Source organism: Varroa destructor, unplaced genomic scaffold (genome assembly GCF_002443255.2).
Source record: "Varroa destructor unplaced genomic scaffold, Vdes_3.0 BEIS01000005.1, whole genome shotgun sequence".
Lineage (NCBI taxonomy): Eukaryota > Metazoa > Arthropoda > Arachnida > Mesostigmata > Varroidae > Varroa > Varroa destructor.
This window is the reverse complement of record NW_019211458.1, coordinates 24,560,821-24,583,438: the sequence shown is the minus strand read 5'-3', so window position 1 is coordinate 24,583,438 and position 22,618 is coordinate 24,560,821. Positions and strand designations below refer to the sequence as shown.

Genomic DNA, 22,618 nt, shown 5'->3' with positions numbered 1-22,618 from the left:
TATATATATATATATAGATTCAATGAAAAAAACACTATCTTTCTGTAAAAAAACAAAAGCTTCACTTCGTTCATCACGTGCGAGCAAATGAATATTTATTAATTAATTCTATTTGATCTGTAATCAACTAGTATAGCCAAACACAATTACGATTCTGTTTTACGAACCTATCTCAAGACATAGAAGCACATGAATTCCTCAATAATTTAGCCTATATCAAACTTCTCTGCTGACGTCTCTTCTTTCTCTCGTCGATTTGTTTTCCTTTTTTTTTTGCCTTCGCTTTGTTTTTAGGCCAAACTAGTTTGCAGGACCGCCGCTATTGCTGAAGCAGCGATGGCCACAGCGGCTCCGGCCGCGGAGGATCTCCTCCAACCAGGACACGTCGTTAAGGAACGGTGGAAAGTGGTTAAGAAAATCGGTGGCGGTGGTTTCGGAGAAATTTATGAAGGCCTAGATCTCGTATCCAAGGAGCTTGTCGCTCTCAAACTTGAATCGGCAAAACAGGCTAAACAGGTGTGTAGCCTAGGCTAATGTTAAGACTGTGAGAGGCGAGGCACTAGTCGCGTCGTGGCTTACCACTTCGGCAAGGCCGAGCTCTGTTGTATATGATTTATGTATGATATGATATGATATATATAAACCACAATATAAAATAATTAGCCTAAATAAGATTGTCAGATAGAAAAACATTGGTCTAAGAGACAGAAGTAGATAATTTAGTTATAGCGTGGATGAACGTCCCACAGTGCTCTGTTCCGTAAAGATGATAAGAGCATCTTTGTTTTTCCCAGTTAATTACGAAGCCTATTAATTAAATAGAAAAATCAAGCATATCTTCAGAAGTCGTTAAGATTAGGAGGTTTCAAGTATAGAATACTTTTTTAGATAGATACACACATTATTGGTTTGGTACCTTTTCTTTTTGCTTCGGATCAGAATAGAGAAACAATACCGTTTAAATTGTTGCTTTTATGAAGTCTTCATTGCTACTCTCTTCTCTTGCATGTATTGTCAGTTATTATCAATTAGGCTAGCAGGTTTGCACAATTAACGATTAAGCCGAAGTAACGTGATGGCGATGTCGACGCTGTGAGAAACGAAACGAAGTGCAGCCTAAGACCGCTCTGCAAAATACACGAAAAGTATTACAAGTGCGAACGTTCAGTGTATCAGCGGCGCAGCTCACTTAGCATGAGGAAGAAACTGTTAACCCATTTTGGGTTTTTTCTTTTATACACGCTTTACACATGTTGAAGGTGCTGAAAATGGAAGTAGCCGTCCTCAAAAAGCTGCAAGGTCGTGAGCACGTTTGTCGTTTCATCGGGTGCGGACGTAACGATCGCTTCAACTACGTCGTTATGCAACTACAGGGGAAGAACCTTGCCGAACTCAGGCGATCACAACCCCGCGGGGCGTTTGGCCTGTCCACAACGTTGCGGCTTGGGTACCAGATACTTCAGGCGATTGAGAGCATACATGGGGTCGGTTTTCTACATCGTGATATCAAGCCTTCAAATTTTGCTATGGGACGCTCGGCGCACAACTGTCGTAAGGTCTACATGCTTGACTTCGGTCTAGCGAGGCAGTACATCACCGCGTCAGGTATGATTAGTTCCTATTTATAATTGATTTTGTTTAATGGTTCAAAAACCGCAGTATGGTGGTTCCACCCCGCGTCCGAGCATCTCGTCCCTAGCTAGCTCGATTAGGTAATGTATAAGCGAGCTTTCAATAAGTCAACAGCTATGAGAACACTTAATTAGGCCGACTGAAACGGCCACATTTTAACGCTTGTACCTTTTTTATCATCAACTAATAGAAATCACGAACAGCATCGAAATTAGACGTAGTTGAAGCTTTATATCATCCATACAATAGTATGATAACTGAATATAGTCTATCGTTTAATACTGCAGTTGGTCGATCTAATGGTCGTAATTTTTGTCCGTCTATTCTACTTATTGCCTGGTGTATAGCAGACGATACGGGTAATAGTTGTGTCGGTGATTGTACCCGTACTGCGTATGCTGACGCAGATGGCGAATGAACTAATGATCGTTTCGTTTTCGTGTCGTGCTAAAACATTTTCATTTTTCTACAACGACCAAATTCGCAAAAATAGTCATTGAAGGTGACAATAATATAGCAATCATATTTACATTGGAGTTTAGTTATGGACGGAGCTATGTGTGAGCGTAAGATCCGAAGACGGCAATAAAAGTCGATAGCAAACAAGTCCAAGAAAATGGACGAACCCATTTCAATAGGAAAGAGAGCGTCGCTATCTCCAATTGACGCATATTTTCAGATATTTACATTACAGTATCAATGGCTGTCGTCGAAAACACTAATCTACGTCTTGTCTGATGTCTATTATCTCTGCAATGTATGATGGATTTCGTCCAGTAATTATACTAGCGCTAGTGGTCTCTTTCCAGCAACGGGCTCGATTTTTTTGAGTTCTGTTAATTTATATCAGCAGAGTGTATGATCGATCTACGTTAGTCTACGAAAGTCGGTTCTATCTATGACCGTCGCTGAGAAGTCGCCCGGGGGCCTATTGGAACCCGAAGAGTCAGATTTATCTATTATAATGCTAGATATGACTAGGTCCAATGATTAATCTCAGCTACGAAACAATCCAGAGATATTCTTATCCACGAACACTTTTACCTTTTTACCAAAAAGCTAATACTTGTTTTGCGTATTGGTCAGCCTCAAAGGACCCAAATGTTTTCCGGACTAGAGCGGTCCTTGCGTCTGCATGTTCATTGGGTAAAAGCCCACGCACTTTGCCTTAGAGGACATCTGTTTGCAAGTCCACTGGTTGTACGTCCTTAATCCGCTGGGTGCTCTTGCTCTTTATTCTTCTCTATTTCTTCTTTGTCTCTTTTTGAGGCCTTATAAATATTGTTATGTCAACTCCTTCCTACTGGGTTTCCACCTTTCCGCTCGTTCATCGTAGTTAGATTGCCTTGGCTCGTCCAGACTCGCAGTTGAAGAGCTGTCGCTTGTCTACACTACCGTTACAGCTGTCTCTCCATGTTGTGTCGTCGAGCATCCACGGACAGGGGCGACGTAGAAGTCCTTCGCTCTTACGGATTGCATATAGTACAACAATGCATAACCATCATCTAAAGAGACGGTAGTGAAATAATTGTCTTGTGCATAAGAGTAGATGCTATAGCCGTCTACGAAGAAAACAATGACCATCGTGCTGGCGTTCTCAGAACAGAGCAGGATGCCGACGGATGTACTGGCCTGCGGTGCTCTTTTTGCTGCTGTCGTTGATGTCCCATTAGGGTTGTGTTATAAAGGTTGAATGGCCAGTGGAATGGGGCGGATGATGGGCAGATCAGGGGTGGCTACTCTGATAGAGAGACCGAGAGGAGAAAGGGATACGATAATGGGGTAGCCTACGACCCCCACAGCGGGTAGGGTACCGTCCGGATGTTGAGCAAGGGAAAAACTGGGCAAGACTTGGCCCGTGACCCAGGCACGTCGTCGCCTTGGCTTGAATCCGTTCACATGCAAACGTGGGCCGAGCCCTCGACAAGAACGCTGTGACAAGGTCCGCCTGATCGAGTCGGCCCGAGCCGAGCGAGAACAAGGTAGCTACGAGGGCAAAGGGGGCCTCTGTGGGGAGAGCAGTCTCAGAGGTCAGTAAGTGGACGAAGACCGTGCAGTTTGGTCAACCCGCAGTGTGAGCGCCAACCGTGCAGAAAGCTGCCTAGCTATGTAAGGGTAGAAATTGACTTCAAAGTAGTCGGTCATGACTGTACGTTTTTTCGGCCTTGCAATTCGAAGAAGCCTTCTGTTTACAAAAACATTTACAGGGCAAAAAGAAGCGAGGCTATTTAATTACATAATATGTATGTACTTGCAGAAGTAATAAGCACATAATAATAATGCCTATATACTCTTTATTAAACGGTTGTGGAGGAATTAAACCGGTTGGAATCCCGCGTTACTCTTTTGGCCTAAAGCTGACTGTACGAAATCAACTAACCATTTGAGTTGTTCAAAGAAATAAAATTGACCACCTAGTTAGAAGACAGGCAACGGAATGAACGTGTTATTAAGATTATTTATTGTTTTTATTTAGCGGGTGTATGTGTGGGCGTGTGTGTGTGTGTGTGTGTGCAGATGTGCTGGTGTTTATTTATTTTCTCTGTTCTGTTGATTGGTCGTTGCAGGCGAAGTGCGACCTCCGCGAGCGGCCGCAGGGTTCCGAGGAACAGTCCGTTATGCATCTATAAATGCCCATAAAAATAAAGAAATGGGGCGGCACGACGATCTCTGGTCGTTGTTTTATATGCTTGTTGAATTCGTTAACGGACAGTTGCCCTGGCGGAAAATTAAGGACAAAGAGCAGGTACGAGTTTCTCAGCACCCATAGATGGACTTCGCCGCACAGAGTCATACCTCAAATTATCATTTCCTTGAACAGAAGATCGCTCTGCTAGACTGAGCGCTTATTTGAGTATAATATCGTATAAATACGAGAGCGACTAGTCGTAAATTAAACTTACGGTAATAGCAGCAATAATATATTTAACAGTGTTTTCCGCAAACTTAATATTATTCATTGAATTCTGGATATTAGCATATTTATTGATGGTTTTGAAATAGTCTTCCAGGCTTCCATACAACTAATGAACATCAATTATGATCTATGTATTTTGCAGGTTGGAATTATGAAAGAAAAGTATGACCATCGGCTACTGCTCAAACATCTCCCTTCGGACTTCAGACAATTTTTGGACCAGATCTCGACGCTTGACTATTACGAAAAACCTGACTACGCCAGTCTACTTAGCATTTTTGAGCATTGTATGAAACGACGCGGTGTAAAGGAGTCCGATCCGTTCGACTGGGAAAAGACCTACACGGACTCAAGCCAGGCAAACAATTCTACCTCGACGCAGGGCCCAAGCAAACCCACTCCCGAGTACGTTGAACGTTTCAGCCTTGCTATTGCTATTATTAGTAGCCCTCAAGCCTCGACACTACATTCTAACATTCAAACAATAAATCGAAAATTGCCCATGCTGACTAGGTTTTGTATACAATTAGGTAGTTTTGCAACGTATGATGTAGACAGCAGGTTGACAATCAAAGAAGATCATCGTTCACGTTCATCAACATTAGCAATAACCAATGGCTGAAAATTACCATTCGAGACTTTCTGCGACTTCTTTAGTCGTATGTAATATGTCTACATGAACACATATCATCCATTGTACTTTTCGTTCTTTTTTGCGTTCCCTAATCAGCCATACGTTGTTTTTTCACAGGACCATTCCAGCGGCAGCTGCCGTCACCACGACGCCAATTACGACGCAAGCGCAGACCGCGCAGACCGACAACCTTCTCGCGGCTGGCGGAGGCGGTGCATCCGAGGAGAACGTAATAGGCTCCTATGACGAACAAGCTCCTCCGCCCGAACTGCGAGGGCGAACGCCGAAATTGATCGCACCTCCTCACGCAGCGCCTTTGCATGCCGGGGCGCACCCGGGCCATGCGGTGCCCCCTACAAGTATCGACATTGGCGTGGGCGCTGGCGACCTGCCCGCCGGCTTGAGCGCACCGCATCCAGGCAGGCTCTACCCGGACAACGTGCGGCCACTTGTTCACGAGCAGAACAACAATGTGCAACAGTTGAACGCCGGCGAGGAAACGCCAACTGTCGACGAACGCACAAAGTCGCGGTTGACGCTAGAGCAAAAAACAGAACCATCCGGGCATGGTCTAGGCGGCTTGGGCGGCATTGGCGCTGGAGTAGGCCACGGAATTGGCGTTGTAATGAGCGCCAGCACCGGTCGAATGTCCCACTCGACCCTAGCGGGCGAGTCACGTGGCTCAAGCCCAGCGGATCGCGACAGCCGAAACGGCACCCGAGAAGCGAGGGAAGGCCGCGAGGGTCGAGAAGGTCGAGAGCCGATACGCGACAGGATGTTGTCAGGACATCACACGCTACCAGCGCACCGCCATCCCCAGAGGAGTCAGAGTGCGACCGCGGTTCCCGCCGGGATGGCGCTCGACGAGGGTAGCAAACTCAAATCTCAGTCACGGCAGGAATTTGAGCACGCGCAACAGCGTCCGTCAGCTGGGTAAGATTGACGGGGCTAAATGATTGCGCTTAAATTCCGTATATGTATGGGTACGGGGTACCACTAGGAAGAAGCCATCATTTATGCTCGAAATGATCGGAGATCAGCACGAATGGGAAGGGTTATCTGTAGAACGTATAAAGACGATTTGTGAATTACTTATATTCTAGGTAATTGCAAGATATGGTTTAAAGGGATACTGCAGGTTATAGTTCCAGGCCGTAGCCCGAAAAAAGGCAAATGGTGTTTTCAAAAGGGCGGTATGTTTCCTCAGAAGTGTGAGTTCCATATTACTTCTCTATGTGAATGAAATCGCAGCGCTAACTCGACGATCATTTGCTGTGCCTGCACTTGATTTTTCATCTTTTTCTATGTTGCAAAAGTTCTTACCGTCGTCTGCATCACGTTCGCCGTTCGGCGACATCCGGTCGAGACGCGTCGTACACGCAGTTCGCAGTAGCCGACGATATTTCGGCAATGCAAAACGTCACGAGGGGAGGCATCGCGGCGATGACGCTTGCGTCAAGGTGGCAAGGTTCTTTCGACGATTCGGAGGAGACAGATCACGAAATGGATGAGAATAACGCTACCTCCCCGGAACAAGTACGAGTTTCAGACAAAACATAACTGTTCGCAAGAACGAAAATAAATTCTAAGTCAGTGACCTAGTAGAAGCAATATTATATGCGATAACGAGAAAAGTAAGAACTTAATTCGTTTTAACTCGTACAAATTCTAGATTGAACTAAACAACTCTATTCGTTTTTATACACTTATTTTCAGAACAATTTTCTTGATTTTAGTAGCGCAAGAAGCGCTACTAAAATCAATAAATTAAAGAAGAGATTGCTGCATTATCATGAGACACTCATTTATTAGAATAAAGAGTTACTATACGCAGCTTGTTATAAGACACCAAAACAAATCTAATTATTACCATAAACAAACGAATTTATCTATGAAATGGCTAAGAATCCACAAGCAAGGCTAAGTACTTTATCTAATTTTATTTCAGTCCACTTGATTATGTCTAACCTTTCTAACTGATAACGCAGAGTCTAACAACTTGTCAGAAACACCAGTTTAACCACCTGAACCAATGTTTTGCATGGATATGTTTACAATGATATACTAGTAATTGTCACCAACTGGTCTGAGCTAGTCATGCTGAAACGAGACCCCATTTGCCTTCTTTTATCCAACTGCATAACAATCCTTCTGTATCTTATAAATGAGAATGAGAATGCAATTACGTTGTGTGGTACTAACTGCGTGCTCGCAGGCTGCAAAGAACGAACATCGTAACAAGCAGATCAGTGAACGTCTTGAAGAAGGCCGTATGGTGATCGGTGATGAAGCTGACGCGCCTTCAGCACTATCGGCCAAGCAGGGCGTGCTTCAGACTCAGATGCGACGCGCGATGAGTCAACCAGCTTGTGCCAGCAGATCGGGTAGTGAACGCGGCCTCGCACGCGTCTGGAGTTGCCCTTCAATCTCGTTGCGAAGTTGTCCTGAAGAGGAGAACGGGCATGCGCAGCAGCCTGTAAAGCAGCAATCTCTGGACTCCGCCCTAAAGGATGCAGAACGTCAAAAACAGGTCTCTAATCTCAACGTTGACTAACCACACAGACATAACTCACCAGATATTTTAAATATAACGGTCCGGGTAAAAGCCACATCAACTGCTGTTCGACTGAATGGAGGTTTGTCGCGAATATAACTGTTGCATTATAATAAAACTAACATAGAGGTTATGCTACTACTGCTGCCGCTGCTAAAAATCGCAGAAAAAGCATACCCTATAGCCAAAATTATAAAAAAGAAACATCCTCTATATGCAGCTGCTTCTTCCTTACTGATTTAAAGCAAATCCATAAACCTAACAGAGCATTATCGACATTGCTGCACCATTGGTCATTGTAATGCACACATGAAACAGTGATGCACTAACAACCCAGAAAGAACTTATCCTAAGAGAACATGCGTACGTTGATCGTCTTCGCATGTTGTTGGTGCGATGAAATGTCAGACACTCTGAGACGTCAAGACGCACAGGAAGATACTGTAATATGTATTTATTTATGTGCATCTACGGTGTTCCAGGAACCGGAGCGCAGGTCATCGTTTCCATCAATCCATTTAAGAGGGACTCCGCCGGGGGGTCAAGAGGACCGTGAAGAGGGCGACCAACACAGTTCCAATTCGGCGTCGAACGACAAGAGTGGATCGCGTTTACCTAAGGGCATTCTCAAAAATAAACTAATCTTACAGCACCAGACGCTCGAGCAAGCTAAAGAACCTGAAGGTAAGTGTCAAGCAATCGAGCAGAGAGCTGAATTAAGCCATGAGCTCGATATTGTCGTTGTTGTCGACGGCAACGACGACAAGGACAATCTAAATCCTTGCCCGACAACTTGCGCTGGAACGAGCGATGAGGGGCCATGCTGGCAAAAATTATGCTCACCCGTTGCTCTAAGGACCACCGGTTGTACCAGAGTATCTGCTCATTATTATTCTTCCGTTAGAACTGCTCCACTTGCTGGGTCCATCTTCCATCAAACCTATTCACCCGCCCATGTTACGACTCACCGAAAAAAACCTTTTTTTTTTTTTGGAGAAAGAGAGTTTTCAGCTAATGATTAGCGGGAATCAAAAATCCATGGAGGTCTTGATTGACGACGAGACATGCTTTCGCCCTCATGATGAGGGAACAAATATTGCCTCTCGTCACCTCATTCACTACATTTTTCCCCTTTTCCTTATTCGTACTCTTCTGCATTAGCTTCTTCTGTCTCTTTATGACTTCCTCACGGCAAGCGCTTACCATCCCGCATCTCCACAGGGTCGGTATACTTCGACGCACCGTCGCATCTGCGCGGAGAAAGCGCTAGCCCCACGGCCGGTCGGTCCGAAGAGCAGCTAGGAGAGGCAGCAGCTGCGACCACACTTCTACTCACTACTGCCATGACCATTACATCCATCACATCACAAATGCAATCGCAAACGCAAATGATTAAAGTCTCCGATCTGGCAGGTGCGTCTCCCGTTTCGTTTCGGCGGGGCTTTGCGAGGCGGCGTTTTGATCGCTAAGGGGGTCCCGTTGATGATTTGGTACCCCTCTTTTGCTACTCCGTCTCCACTGTCTACGTCCTCCATACATGTTGTTGTGTACGGCTTTGCCATCTACCCACCTGACTGTACTGCCTCCCTCTATTTTTGCTTACCTACTTTGAAAGTTCGCTTCAGCATCTCTTTGTCAGCTTATGAGTCGCGGAATGAAACGGGTGATCTGCGGTAAAGAACCTGGTTGAGATTCCTACGATTCTTACATTATTGGCTTCCGGGCAATGCAATGCCCTCGTTGCGTGTGAAATAGAATGTAACGTTTAAATTGAGTACGGCGTATCTCGAACAATAGACACGAACAACACTTAAATGTGTAACACTATACTGATTATTTCTTGATTATTTAAGGTGTGCAAGTTAACGTACCATAGACGATGTGGCTTATCTGCATTACTGTAAACACTTTAGCTTTAACTGTCTGAGCCATTAATAGTCTCAGTTATCCATTCCATTAGTTCTGCGCAACGTTACCAAAATTTGGAGAGTTTAATTCTGCACTTTAATTTCGGCCACGTGTACCTAACAACCCTTGCTTGTTAAGGCTTCGGGCTCGTAAACTACGAGTGTCCGACAAAAAAGAATCACAAGTGTCACACGCACTTACACTCGCGTTCACACAGCTAAAAAATGGATATACACATCATCCTTTTAATAGCTCGGATTAATTATGAATCAGTCAGTGTGTGCTGTGGTGCGTTTTAACCTAGAAACATCCAAGTCGAGAAGAAAACCTCTCTAACATCAATGATATGTTGTGACTGCCGGTCTTCCTCATAACCGTGTCATAGGCGCGCTGCGCCGTAACTGCGAAGTCGGTAGCGGTCAACAAGTAAGTTCATCGACTTCAGCCACGAAGCCGTCTCGCATTCCTGTTAAGTTAGACTCACCTGTTCAAATCAGGCATCGACAACAGCAACATCAACACACTCACGCCGCTGGGGGAACCCCTAATCACCAGCGAAGGAGACCACAGTCGATGGTTGAACGAGACCCAGAATTCCAGGTAACATATATAAATATCATGCAATATGGCTATTCTTGTTGCTGCTGCTATAACAACGTAGTTATCCAGTGATGGAACATACGTCAGTGGTGTAACAATATATAAGAAAGATTGTCGAGATAAAACTGAAATGAATTAAGCTGTGACTATGTGTAACTCACTAATTGTAGAAAGTTGCTTGATGATGTTAATAGTTGCTCTCTTCATTTGTATTTATCTATTATTGAAAAAAACCTCAATTTTGCTAAAAGGAGAAGTCTGCTTGGATTCAGTTATGAGAAACACATTGATCTATTTAAAATGTGCTTTACGTTTCGTTTTCATAACCCCTTGATACTAATTCTTGATACTTTTAAAAGCGTTCCCCGATTAATTTTGTATATGTGGACGTTACTCAGGATGACGATCGAGGTCTTCGAAGCGGCTCAGTAGGTCGTCTGGCCAACGGCCAAGATCCAAGTGCCAATCGTGGATCCTGGTCAGGCGGAATCGGTATCCTACAGGTACCGATGTGTGTGCCAGTCTTTCCCAGCGTTGGAAGTGGCCCCATCGAAGAGGCTTCCACTACACAGCAGTCGACGCCGCCCCTGCCTTCAAGTAAGTACTGGACAACGATGAGCTGCAAAGTTTAGATTGGTAGACTTATGCATAATTTCCTAAATGGGTTTTTCATACCCTTCTTATATGTTTAATTTTGCTTGCTTTTGTCTCGCTACTTGCGTCTGGCTGAATTTCATTCCTTTCACCTTATAATGCTTTAAACTGTACTTCCTTATGCATCGACTCTAACAGCATAGCGAAACGTGAATTCGGCTTTTGTGTACGTGATAACACTTTTAGGAAAACTATGGGAATAACCGCTACTTTAAAGCGAATTCCGAATTATAACAATAAGTCATTGCATACAATTGAAAGATAATAACAATTAGTAAGAGGAAAGAGAAGTCAAAACGATAAATGTTACATTTATTATGATTATTATTGCAGACGCCCTAAATTAACACAATGATGGTTTCTTTGAAGTGGCGGTTGTAACCAATAGCATTCAATATGACACATACCCGCAAGCTGTATCCTGTTCATTCCGTGACTGACATACCCTTGTGTAGCCTTCCTTTTTCAATACATCTTGCATTCTCCATTATTTTGAAACAAATATGGATCTTCTCTCGAACAAACGACCCTAGAGGGATTCCTACGGCTCGTTCTCGGAAGTCCATTTGCTGGCTCTTCTACTGAGAATTTTTGATATACCACGGTGCTTTCGATCGAAACTTATTTTCTATATCGTATTTTGCTTTTAATTGCTGATTTCGAAGTGTTGATCATTAGTGGCCCGTGAGTTTGGCTTTAACGCCATAATGATTATTAAACTGGCTCGTTGCATACCCCTTTTCTTGAGACTCTTGCTCGTCGGATCGATCAGACGCTTGGCTTCTCCCAAGAAGACAAACTGGGGTTAGGTCGGGACACTCACTGGAACATTGGCATTGGCAATGGTGGCGGTGATTGATGCTTACAGGGGTGAGACAGCGCCCCCTGTCGGTAGTGGCTGGCGTCTCAAGGGAACTCTTACAAGAGGCTAATCTGTTCGAGCCAAGTCTCACATCGAGTACAAATCACCATCATCAGTACGGCACCGTATCGGTGGGCTGTGTGAGAGCTGACCAGGCCGCTTTGGTCGCTCAGGCCGTACCTACACCGCCTCCGGGCAATCCTCCACCTAATAGTTGTGTGCCGGCAAGGTAATGTGTCCTTAACACTCGTCCACTCTTAACATTGTCTCTGTCCTTAATAACATCATTATTAATACTGCAACATATTTATACTATATTATATATTATTTTGTATTTTTCTAATACTTATTCAACGTTTTTATCTGTGAGAAACTTCAACTTTAACTTGAAACCACATACTATACTGTGCTAGGAGCCAGCTGCTTGAATACGGCTAAATTAAAGAACACATGGTATGACTGTATTGATTGTTTATGTATATATGTGTGGCCACTTCGCCTTAAGGCGTGTGACCCATTTCTTGGCAGCGCAGCGTCATAACAATTTTTAGCCATTTAACCAAATATTATCTATATATTCTGTAATATCAATAAACCTTATATCGCCTAGACGTGTATGTCTCCTACAATTTGCTTTCTCTTCTCTGACATATTTTTCCTGTTGCACCGTTGTTTCCTCTTTTCCGCTGTTTCAGGCGGCGGCGTTATCGTCCCTTGTCGCCTAGTGACCTTGACAAATGACCTTGGCTCTGATGGCTCCGGTTCTAGTGAGGACGAGGATGACCGAGGCGCGGGAGCGGATCAGGTGCAAGCGCAGCGAGTTCTCGTTTTTGATTCGAATGTCCGCCTTCCGCGAATGCAGCAGTTAGAGCGGGTCATGTCGCACAGCGACGTCCGCATGAACGGGTACTTTGTCGAGGGTGGAGGAAGTGAGGGCGAGGAGGAATGTGACGAGGACTCAGATGACGATGACGACGAGGAATACGTAGACATGCCATTAGCGGAGAAGCTGCAGCAAAAACCGTGTTCCACTGGATTTGACCGAGAGCATCGTAATGTCGTCGAAGTGCGAACCGCTCTAACACCGCAGGCGTTTTCGTTTCCTGCTGATTCCGCAAGCACCAAGAAAACTTCTAGCGCAAACAACGGACAGGCAATTGTAGCACACCCTTCATCAAGGTTCGTCGTCACGCCTCACGAGTCGAGTATAGACTTCGTCGCCAGAGAAGATAACGCCGAAAGCGATGAAGTCGAATATGAGGACGAAATAGGCGAAGAACGAGAACAGGAAGAGGGTAACAGTGATGCAGTAGAAGATCAAAACGAAATCGCCGACGAATCGGAAAATTCCAAGGGGGATGATGACGAAGTCGAAGATGACGATGCAAATAGGAGGCCGTTTGTATCGCCATTGAACGTAGTTCAACGTGTGATCACGATAACGCAGCCCGGGGCTGGAGAGGGACCCAGCTCCAAAGAAGACGGAAATAGTGAAAATGATAAGAATAACGATGATGATGATGATGATGAGGAGGAGGAGGAGGAAGCAGAAGATCAAACGGGTCCAAAAGAGAGTGAAGAGGCTGACGCGGAAGGCGACGAATCACCAGAAGGGAAAACTGCATCTGACACAGATGATCAGGATGGAGAGGGACAAGATGGTCGGCAGCTAAACAAAAATCAGGCATCTCCATCAACGTGGAATGGCGCCAACGAGAAGGCTACCGAAAGTTCGGACGTACACTATGAGTCAGACGACGAGGAACACGGCGAAAATGGCGAACGGGAACGTGATGGCGACGAAGCAAGTGATGATGGTGATTGCGTGGTTGGAGTAAACAGAGACAGTCGCCACGACAACAATGATGATGATGAAGATCAAAACGACAACAACAATAGGTCTGAAGCTTCCTCGGATCACAACGACTTACCCAGGTCAACGTTAGTGTCATCAACTATTGCTGCACAACCAACACGTTCTCAATTTCCGACGAAGCAGATTGTAACCGGCGAAGCCCCTCAGAATCTCATGTCTCAACCGCCAGCAGAAGTGAAACAATCGGCTGCAAAGACAATGGTCATGGCTGTTACTGGTTCCCAGACATCGTCAGTGCACACGGTGTGCGTCCCTTCTCCCCTAAAGAAAAGTCCTACCATGCTGAGCAAACAGGAGGAAGCTAAAATTGCGCGCTCTCTGGAGAGGAAACAGAGTGCCCATGCGCCGTCCAACCTGAAGCCGAATGTCGTAATCCGTTATGTCGTCATTAATAATGACGATGATAATGATGACAGTAGTGGTGAATATACCTACGAAGAAGTTGACGAGGACATAGAGGACGGCCCTAAACAAAACAAAGACCAGCAGCAGTAGCAACAATAACAAAGCCCCACGGATACTGTTACCACCCCTTCGATTGAACAGAGCATGAACGACCTCAACTGCCTGAAAAGTCACTCAAGGGAAACTAGATCTAATCACGTGCAGGAAAAACCTGCCACTCTTAATCTGTTGTTTGGAAGTAGCCAGTCCTCTCTTGGTCCGTTCTTCTAGTAGCCTGTAACTGCGATCGAGGAAGGCGGGGAATAAATAACTGAAAACACCGAAAGGGAATAGGCATTAATGGCTACGCGGGCGTACGAGTCACTCGTTACATGTGCTACGACTATTGTCATTTAACTATTTGCGATAGTTAATTAAGCAGAAAAACACGCGCACCCTTCCCCTTTTTTACCCACTTTAGTCATCGTTCCTTCTCACTGGAACAGCACCAGCAACTCGCAAAACGGAGCATTCATTGTATGTATATTGACACATATGTATGGCAGGAAAGGGAAGAAGTGCTATGGTGGCCGATTTATACCTATGACTCAATATATGGTAAGTCCCTGACCGCGAACCCAGTTAGAGTACAGTCCCATTATTGAGTCACCAGGGCCAAGAACGGAATACGTACAGAAAGATGTATTAGAACGAAACGCCGGCAGCAAATCGTCGCTGTGAAAAAGTGCGGTAAACATAAAGCATGTCTGTGAACGCAATGCAGAACGGCACCAAACGTGCAGGTGTCGGATAAAATGTACTCGATGCAAAGAAGTAGGAAACAGAATGCAGGCGGATGAAAAGAAAGAAGGAACAGATGGATGAATCGGTTGCGAATACTGAGCGAAGAAAGGACCAGCCGATCGAATAGGGGAGGGCAATCGTCCCCAACATAGATGATGAGATAGAAGGCAGGTATGGCCGAGATTGTCTTAAGAGTGTCAACAACGAGAGACCCCCATTCATCGATAAATCGATACTCGAGAGACACATCAAAGAGCTTTTATTAGTCGCAGTGAGTAATGATGATGCAGAAGCCGCAAGCGAATGAATAGGTTAACTAGGCACGAACTACAGGTTTCGGTGAAGGAGCGACCTGAACGTGCGTCACACGTCAAGTAAATGATTTCAGAACAAGTATTGACCTGATTGATAGTGGTATCTACAGGCGAGGTGTTCTCGAACTGCGGTATTCTCAGCGGGTTTATTTAAAGATTTACCATTGATTGATTCTTCAGTAGCAGCAGTAAGATGATTATGACAACCGTATCTATAAGAAAACGCGAAAAGCGCAATAATTCGGGTATAATAGCAATTATGCTGATTGTACTAACATATTAATAATTATTACATACTATTCATTAGCAGCAAACATGTGCAAAACGAGCCGATAATGCCCAATGACTAAGAAGGCTGGTTCTGTATGCGTTCGATAACTTCTACGTACTAACGTAAGATATATATATATATATATATATATATATATATATATATATATAAGGTGGTGAGTATGATTCTCTTCTGTTAGAGCCTTAGTTGGGATCATTTAGTAGATTACAAACGCTGTCTGCTAGACACTAATCACATAAATGTTTTGAAATATTCTTTTAGTATTTGATCCTAAATAAGTGTCGCCGCAGGTTGTGTCGGTAGTCCACAAGAAGAAGAGAAAATCCTAGAGGATTCAATTCGAAAGAGGTTCCATCAAATTCGAATGATTGCCAAAGTTGGATTCAGGATCCTCTAGACCTAATAGGGCAGCAAAAGGGTTTGCCGTCATTGAGCTTGATTTCTAGTTCTTTCTTGCGAGGTGCAATAGATGTCACGATGACGGCTAAGGCATGCATTCGCATAATCCAACTTACCAAGCTTATATATATAAGTTAGATTTATACATATAAATCTAACTTAGAAGATATTTGAGTAAGCACACGTCGAAGAAATCGCTTAAGGGCAGCATTTGTATGAAGTACTGATTTAGACATCTTCCACTCTGCAATGCTAGACGATTTTATTGAGATTAATGGTTAAACAGTATTCAAGCACTTACTTAATAATGAGTAATAACTTGAGTAATAGTCAAGGTGAATGTGGCAAAATGCTTTGCAGTGTGCAATTATAGTCGAGTCCCTTTTTAAATTTTGGCTAGGAGGTTCCGTTTCTCCGGCAGCTATTTTATGTAATCAGGGTTTAGGGCTATTTTGAAGCATTTACGTATGTCTAAAAGCAAGAAAATAGTTTCCTATTTTCTACTGGTCTTACTAAAGTGAAGCAGACCTGAAATTACTAGTCAAATCTAGAACTGCCTTCGCTGACCTGTTATTGAACGCGACTTGCTTCTAATGAAATCAAGACAATAGCATACAGATCTTCGCAACAACAAAGTAAACCAAATACAAATTGCTGCCTTATAGTTTTATGTGAAACGGATAATGTTGAGTTATATATATTTAAATAATAACACTATATTTTCTGTTACTTTTGTTCGGAGCTTGTCGTTAACTTCTGATATTTGTTGCTTCCACGTATATAGAACCTTATTTATTACCAACTATATCTAAATCAAATTGCATGATTCCTAACGCTGCGTCGCTATTGATGATCGAACGAACGCCTTGGGCTCTGATGGCCAACATTTGCGGCCCGATAACGAGGTTTCGTGTAGGAAGCCAGTCGTCTGAAGTAATTCCTTACGACTAAAGTACTACACGTAAAACACGCAAATTTATGCCTCACCAACAATCGCAAATCGCCTTTAAGAACTCAATGAAATCTACGTTCGCCGTTTGCAAGTTGCATAGCCAGTGCAATCACCCAAAGTTTCTTGCAGTTCCACTCCGAATAACTTCTTATATCTATAATTCTATCTAATAACATTATTGGACCTTTTCTAAACCCTACGCGCTATACGAGTCGACCATAATCTTTCTTCTTCTTCTTTCACAATTCACGATGTGTGCACGACATAGCAAAGGATCTATTACCGCTTTCCGCGTTATAGACGTCTGTGCGTTTGGCATTCTGGTCGTTGTCGCTCGTGGCCTGTAGTTAAACGGTTGACTTATCTGTTGTCAATTACGGCAGAACAGCAAATACCACAACTGTATCGCAACTGTCGCGTATACATTGTACGCAAAGCTATATACTGCAAGCAGACAGAACAAACGTAATGCTGCTCGCCACGCTCGCATATTCAGTCAGACGTTTACCTTATCGTCTATGGGATGTCATTGTGCTGGATAAGTGTACAAAATGTAAATATGACTCACTAATAAGAAGCGCAACAGAAGCATGCAAAATGAACAGATCAAGCTTGTCTATGATGATTTAGTGACATGTAGCTGATACGCAACAATGCGACATACGAAAACTAGTAGAGAACAGCTTCGCCCTAGGAGTTACCCAACCATTGAACGCAAGGCTAAAATAGTCCAATTATACGACGTAGGTGGCATGATACGAGAGAAAAGCATGGGTAGAGATGGAACCTATATAGCCCAGCTGCGGAAAGGTACACGAAAATAAATATGAAAAATAAAAACAAGAAGCGCGCGAGAAAGCAAGGACGAAATAGGGAAAAAGGCCAATTGGACATCGAGACTGAGCTGACGAGAAATGCGTTTGCTTCCAATAATGACGACGAGGACGATGCTGCCCAATGATAATTATGATTACTATAACGAGAATAGTTACTATAATAATATTATATATCACTATTACGACGCACTTTAGTGAATAAAACTCTAGAATTAAATAAATAATAATACATATAATGCTAATAGAGACAATACATATAAAAACTATTACATGTAAAACAAGATGAACGAAATGAAATAGTAGTGCACGGTTATATTGTGGGGGTTTGCGGGGATCAGGGATGGAACCGCCAAGGGGCGATCCAGGAACTCATGCAGAGTAAAATTCCGATAGAATGAACGGACATTGTGTCGGCGATTGATGACAATTGACGGGCAGCGGGTCAGCCGTCGGTTGGAATGCTATATAGAGTTTCCACAAACTAGGGATAGCCGATGACCCTATGGTTGATATGTGACTTAGACGAATTATTATAGTACGAATATACGGGCAACTAATATAAGCGGAAGAGATGAGCCACCTCAGAATAGACCGCAAAATTTCATAAGAGAAGGGCACCTCTTGCACATTTAATAAATATATGCAGTAAGTGTATCGAAGGGAAAAGGGGTGTTTATTTAAAAGACCATCTGTGCCCATAAATGTGTATACCACATGGATTACGGGGCAAACCTGAATACGTAACGGCAAAAAGCGTTGCTGACCCGATCTGAGTTGTCTCCTACGGAGTGATGAGAGAATGGATGAAAAAATGAAATCTTGATTCAAAACAAGGAAGGGAACGACATAGATAACTGCTTTAGGTCACGAAACAATTAATACAATGAGATAAATATATATGCATCATGCAAACGAAGCGAGAATAGCGGTCGAAATAGATCGCCGAGGATAGAGACAGCGTTGTAAATAGACTTGAAAACTAGTTGATAAGAACAAAGCAAAAGAGGAAAGCTGAGTAAGATCGGATATAGTAGTAATAATAATTATAATATTATTAATAACGATAAGAATAAATGATATAATTATAATATAGTCGATAATAACGCTAATAATGACGATAAGCAACAAAACCACATAAAAAATTAAGATGACACGCAGACAACTTGTACCGAGCAAGGACTTTCCGAAAAAATTAAATGGACTATTATTATCTCAAGGAAATAATATAGGACAACTTTAGGCTTCTTGGAACGAGATCTGGATGATGATACTGATGATGAAGGTACAGGATGAAAAAACTTAGACAAGAAAATGATACCGATAAGGACAGATAAGGCATGATATGGTAAAGTTCAATAGAATACTGGTTGAGATGAAGTTGAGAACGCCAGCTCAACAACATAGAGAGAGAGAGAGAGAGAAAGAGAGAGAGAGAGAGACAATTGACGTTAGATTACAGTAAGCGCAAGATGGTAATCTGATGATAATGGGTCATAAGTGACATCAACGGGGAAACTCAAGGTGGATAATATGTCAAGCTACAGGTGTAGGCTTGGAGAAATAAATAAATACGAATGAAAATGCTAACAAAGATGAGGTCAAAGATTATGATGAAGTCAACGAAGACATAAAAGGAGGTGAGAGTTCACTTTGTTGCCCTTTGGACATGAAGGAAATAAATTATTTATTACGTGCTCCCGAGGAGATAAATATTAGGCTGTCTTTATTTATTGAGAATTATAGCAGTAATAATTATACTACTAATAATTACTAGGGAACCCTCTATATGCCCTGTTCTAACCTAGTGCTAATTTGCTCTGAGTTATGACTTATGTTTTTTGCTTTATGACCCAAAAGTGTAGTTTTAAAGTCTTGTCTCTGACCCAGACAACGTATCTCTCTATGAGTTTCCACAAGTTCTCAAATAAAAATCTATCAGCGTTTTTACACGCGATAAATCCCGCTTCTACTTTCTATGCAAGCTCGATATGCAGGAGGAAATGAGGAATAAGCAGTTTCGTCCGGCTGAGGATATTACGGTTATAGTAGCAAAGGATAAAACTAAAATATAAATTTTCCAGTTCTGAATTGCCAGTTCTGCTAGGTAACATGTATTTTGTGAATAAAAATGTTTTTTCTTTTGTTCTGAATTGAAGAAATTGAATAACTGAAAGGTATTTTAAGAAATAAACGAGCCAAATTATCTCTTTTATATATTAATCGTGAAGTGATGCGCACAAAAGCAGATTGCCTCATTTCGAAAAAACATCAGCGTATTCAAGTCTAGGTCTTCGCGTGAACGTAACACTTGAAATCTGCACCCAGTTCTGATCACATGCATCTGTATAAAAACGAAGACCATCAATTACATGACTGCAGCCATCGACGGGTTGGATTCATAACGAAAAAGGGAACAAGGCTAGAGATGTTATGAGTAAAAATGAGCACTTTCCTATAGCAGCAATTGTTCCAATCGAATCAACTACACCTTCCAGAAGCGATAGAAATTTAGCGCTTCTTCTATAATTATGTCGTACTTTCAGTATGGATAATGGCAGTACTGACAATGAGTGAAGCTTATAAGCGTTGCGTTATACCAGTTGCCAACGCAATAAAGACACTTGCCCAAGCGTCCGGGTGGCGTCATTTTCATCCAGTGAGATGCACAAAGCATCAAATCCGTCGCTACAAAAACAAACAAAAGTCAATTCGGCTGGACGCGCAGCGCTCGTTCCTTTTACACAATGAAAGGGGAACTTCAGCAGTGCTGTTTAAGCTAGAACTCGGCTACTAAATTTGAAGCAAAACGAAGGGCAGTAAACGCGCTTCCATCTGTAAAAAGCGCGCTACGGATCTCTTTAACTTAGCTGCTTGTAAATCAGTCACTTTATTGTGAAAAACAGCAAATCATGTGTATCAAATGAAGACAATATAACATTAACAAATCTTCATTCTTACATATTTACCGTGGCCAGCTCGGAAAATTAACATAAAGACCGTTTTCAAATAACGATTATTCTCGCAGGTCAAACGGTACATAAAGGGTAGAAAAACGGCTGTATGTATAACAGTTTGATTGTGTATATGCCATGTATTAGGTTGTTTGCAATAATAATAATAACTGCAACGCAAGGGTCTTGATGCAATGAAAAATTCGACATTATATTGACTATAGCCCGAGTAAACAGGGCTACAACTATCAATGGTACTTAGATGTTAACATTGGCTAATATCACACAATTTCTTCGTCCAGAGCTATAAACATCAAGCAACGCCTTGCACGGTGCTGGTGTGAGAATCTCAACGAATTCGTCTTTAGCTGGCTTCGGTAGTCTAGCTCAGTACGCTGAAGCTCGTCATGGAAATATCTGCCCTATCGTCGATTTTGCTCAGAAGACGTGTGCTTTATCCTATTATTTTCTATCAACATACTACTGTAAAATAATAAGTTCGTCAATTCAGTCGCGTTTTCGCTAGTTCGGTGTGCACCGGTATTACATATGATCAGAACGAGCGAGATGATGTTCTAGGTGTGCATCAGAAAATACTGACGATTCTTATAATATATGTCTTAGCCGACCTCGTGCCATTTAAAAATGCACCATACCGTTCCTATATAGATCCAATATGTTCGATAGTTTCGTCGTGTGGCGGCAAAAAGCTCTGTCCAAGATAAATTAGAAGGTATTTTTTCACCGTTCTATCTTGAGACACTGCAATCTTTGTTATAGAGTTATTTCGGACACTGAAGCAATTTGGCATTTCGACGATTTTTTTAATTGGCTCATCATTACAGATTAAGCCAACAGATAGCGTATACATATGCCAATATAAGGATTGTCCTCTTTGTATCTTGTGTTTGATATTAAGTGTTTTTTTACATGTAGACGATACCGATATTCGCTTAAGACAACACAATGTATAATTGCACCATATATTTCCAATTCTAGGTTGATCATCACCTGCGTCTAATAAGTCTTAGCGCTAGGAATCAAAAAGTCTTGTCATACAAATCATTCTCTGGTGGAACCCTGAACTAGCAGTTAATTTCCAGCTAAACACAGAACAAGACACATTGTGCTTATTGTTGTCATTTATTAGCAATACTTTGGGAGTACGCAGGGACTCCCAATGTGGTTTTAGAAATGATCTATATCATATTCTTCGAGATAAATTCTAAAATCACATCACAAATATTCTATTTTTATTTATACAAAATACTCTACAATGAGAAGAAAATAAAATTTGTTCGTCTTCACTTTAGCTTAAAAATACTCATTAACTGGCTAAGATACACATTCAGATACACTGTATACAGACCCATAGTTCCGATAATTCAGTATCATATCTTATAACTAAACATACTAAGGTAAATATATGAGGAAATTATCATTTTTTTTTATCTTTTATTAACGCACATATTATTATGTGCGGTTCGTATGGACGATATACGTACCTACACTGTTTTCAATTATCTATTAGCATATCACAATGCATTGAAAAAATACAGTTAAAAAAAAATTGACATTTCTTAGAACTTCACTACGTATTTCGGTTAAATAACAACTACCAACTAGTTTTATCATATCGTTGGAGCGAAAGGATAGGTTCAAAAAACAATGTGTAAAATCAAGTAGTTTTAGTAAGCAGACACTGTAATCCGGATGAAGGTCCTAATTGATTTGCTGACTAACTATTATTAATACCTGACCTCCACCGAACGATTTCGTTATTGGCGATCCGTACGAGCGTTTGAAAGTCTACTTCTAGATGACTACGCCAGACTCGTCGAAGACGACCCCACACCTGAGCGGGGTAATTCGGTGAAGCTATACCATGCATGATTCGAGCGATGGCTCTACCGGTAAAAGTTTGATCAGGCTGAGAGTGAATTAGTGATCGAATGTCTCCTCGAAGGTAGTCCTCATCTATGTCTTCAGTACTTGCCTATAGATAAATTGTCAAATAGAGAAAAAAACAATTCCATCTAATTTACGTTT

The 22,618-nt window shown here is 42.4% G+C and overlaps 2 protein-coding genes across 7 annotated transcripts in view; one reads left to right on the top strand and one right to left on the bottom strand.

Annotated features, from left to right (window-relative positions):
* Nucleotides 1-297: 297 nt before the first annotated feature.
* Nucleotides 298-19,328, top strand: LOC111251148 (uncharacterized). 3 transcript variants are annotated; one of them, XM_022807470.2, is made up of 12 exons: nt 298-516; nt 1,260-1,605; nt 4,200-4,378; nt 4,692-4,954; nt 5,301-6,116; nt 6,500-6,719; nt 7,399-7,713; nt 8,220-8,421; nt 8,959-9,150; nt 10,031-10,245; nt 10,644-10,842; nt 12,457-19,328. In XM_022807470.2, the coding sequence occupies exons 1-12, from the start codon at nt 337-339 to the stop codon at nt 14,130-14,132; spliced, it is 4,803 nt and encodes a 1,600-aa protein (XP_022663205.1). In that variant the 5' UTR covers nt 298-336; the 3' UTR covers nt 14,133-19,328. The 3 variants fall into 3 exon arrangements, with proteins under 3 accessions (XP_022663205.1, XP_022663207.1, XP_022663206.1); XM_022807472.2 differs by lacking the exon at nt 7,399-7,713; XM_022807471.2 differs by lacking the exon at nt 8,959-9,150.
* Nucleotides 11,191-22,618, bottom strand: part of RecQ4 (RecQ4 helicase) — a 23,782-nt gene continuing 12,354 nt past the window's right edge. For all 4 annotated transcript variants that reach the window (XM_086989962.1, XM_086989961.1, XM_022808906.2 and 1 more), the window contains exons 24-25: nt 22,325-22,565; nt 11,191-14,352 (exon numbers count right to left, since the gene is read on the bottom strand). In XM_086989962.1, coding sequence (XP_086846088.1) covers nt 14,309-14,352; nt 22,325-22,565 — 285 coding nt within the window. In that variant the 3' untranslated portion in view covers nt 11,191-14,308. The remainder of the gene's footprint in view (nt 14,353-22,324; nt 22,566-22,618) is intronic.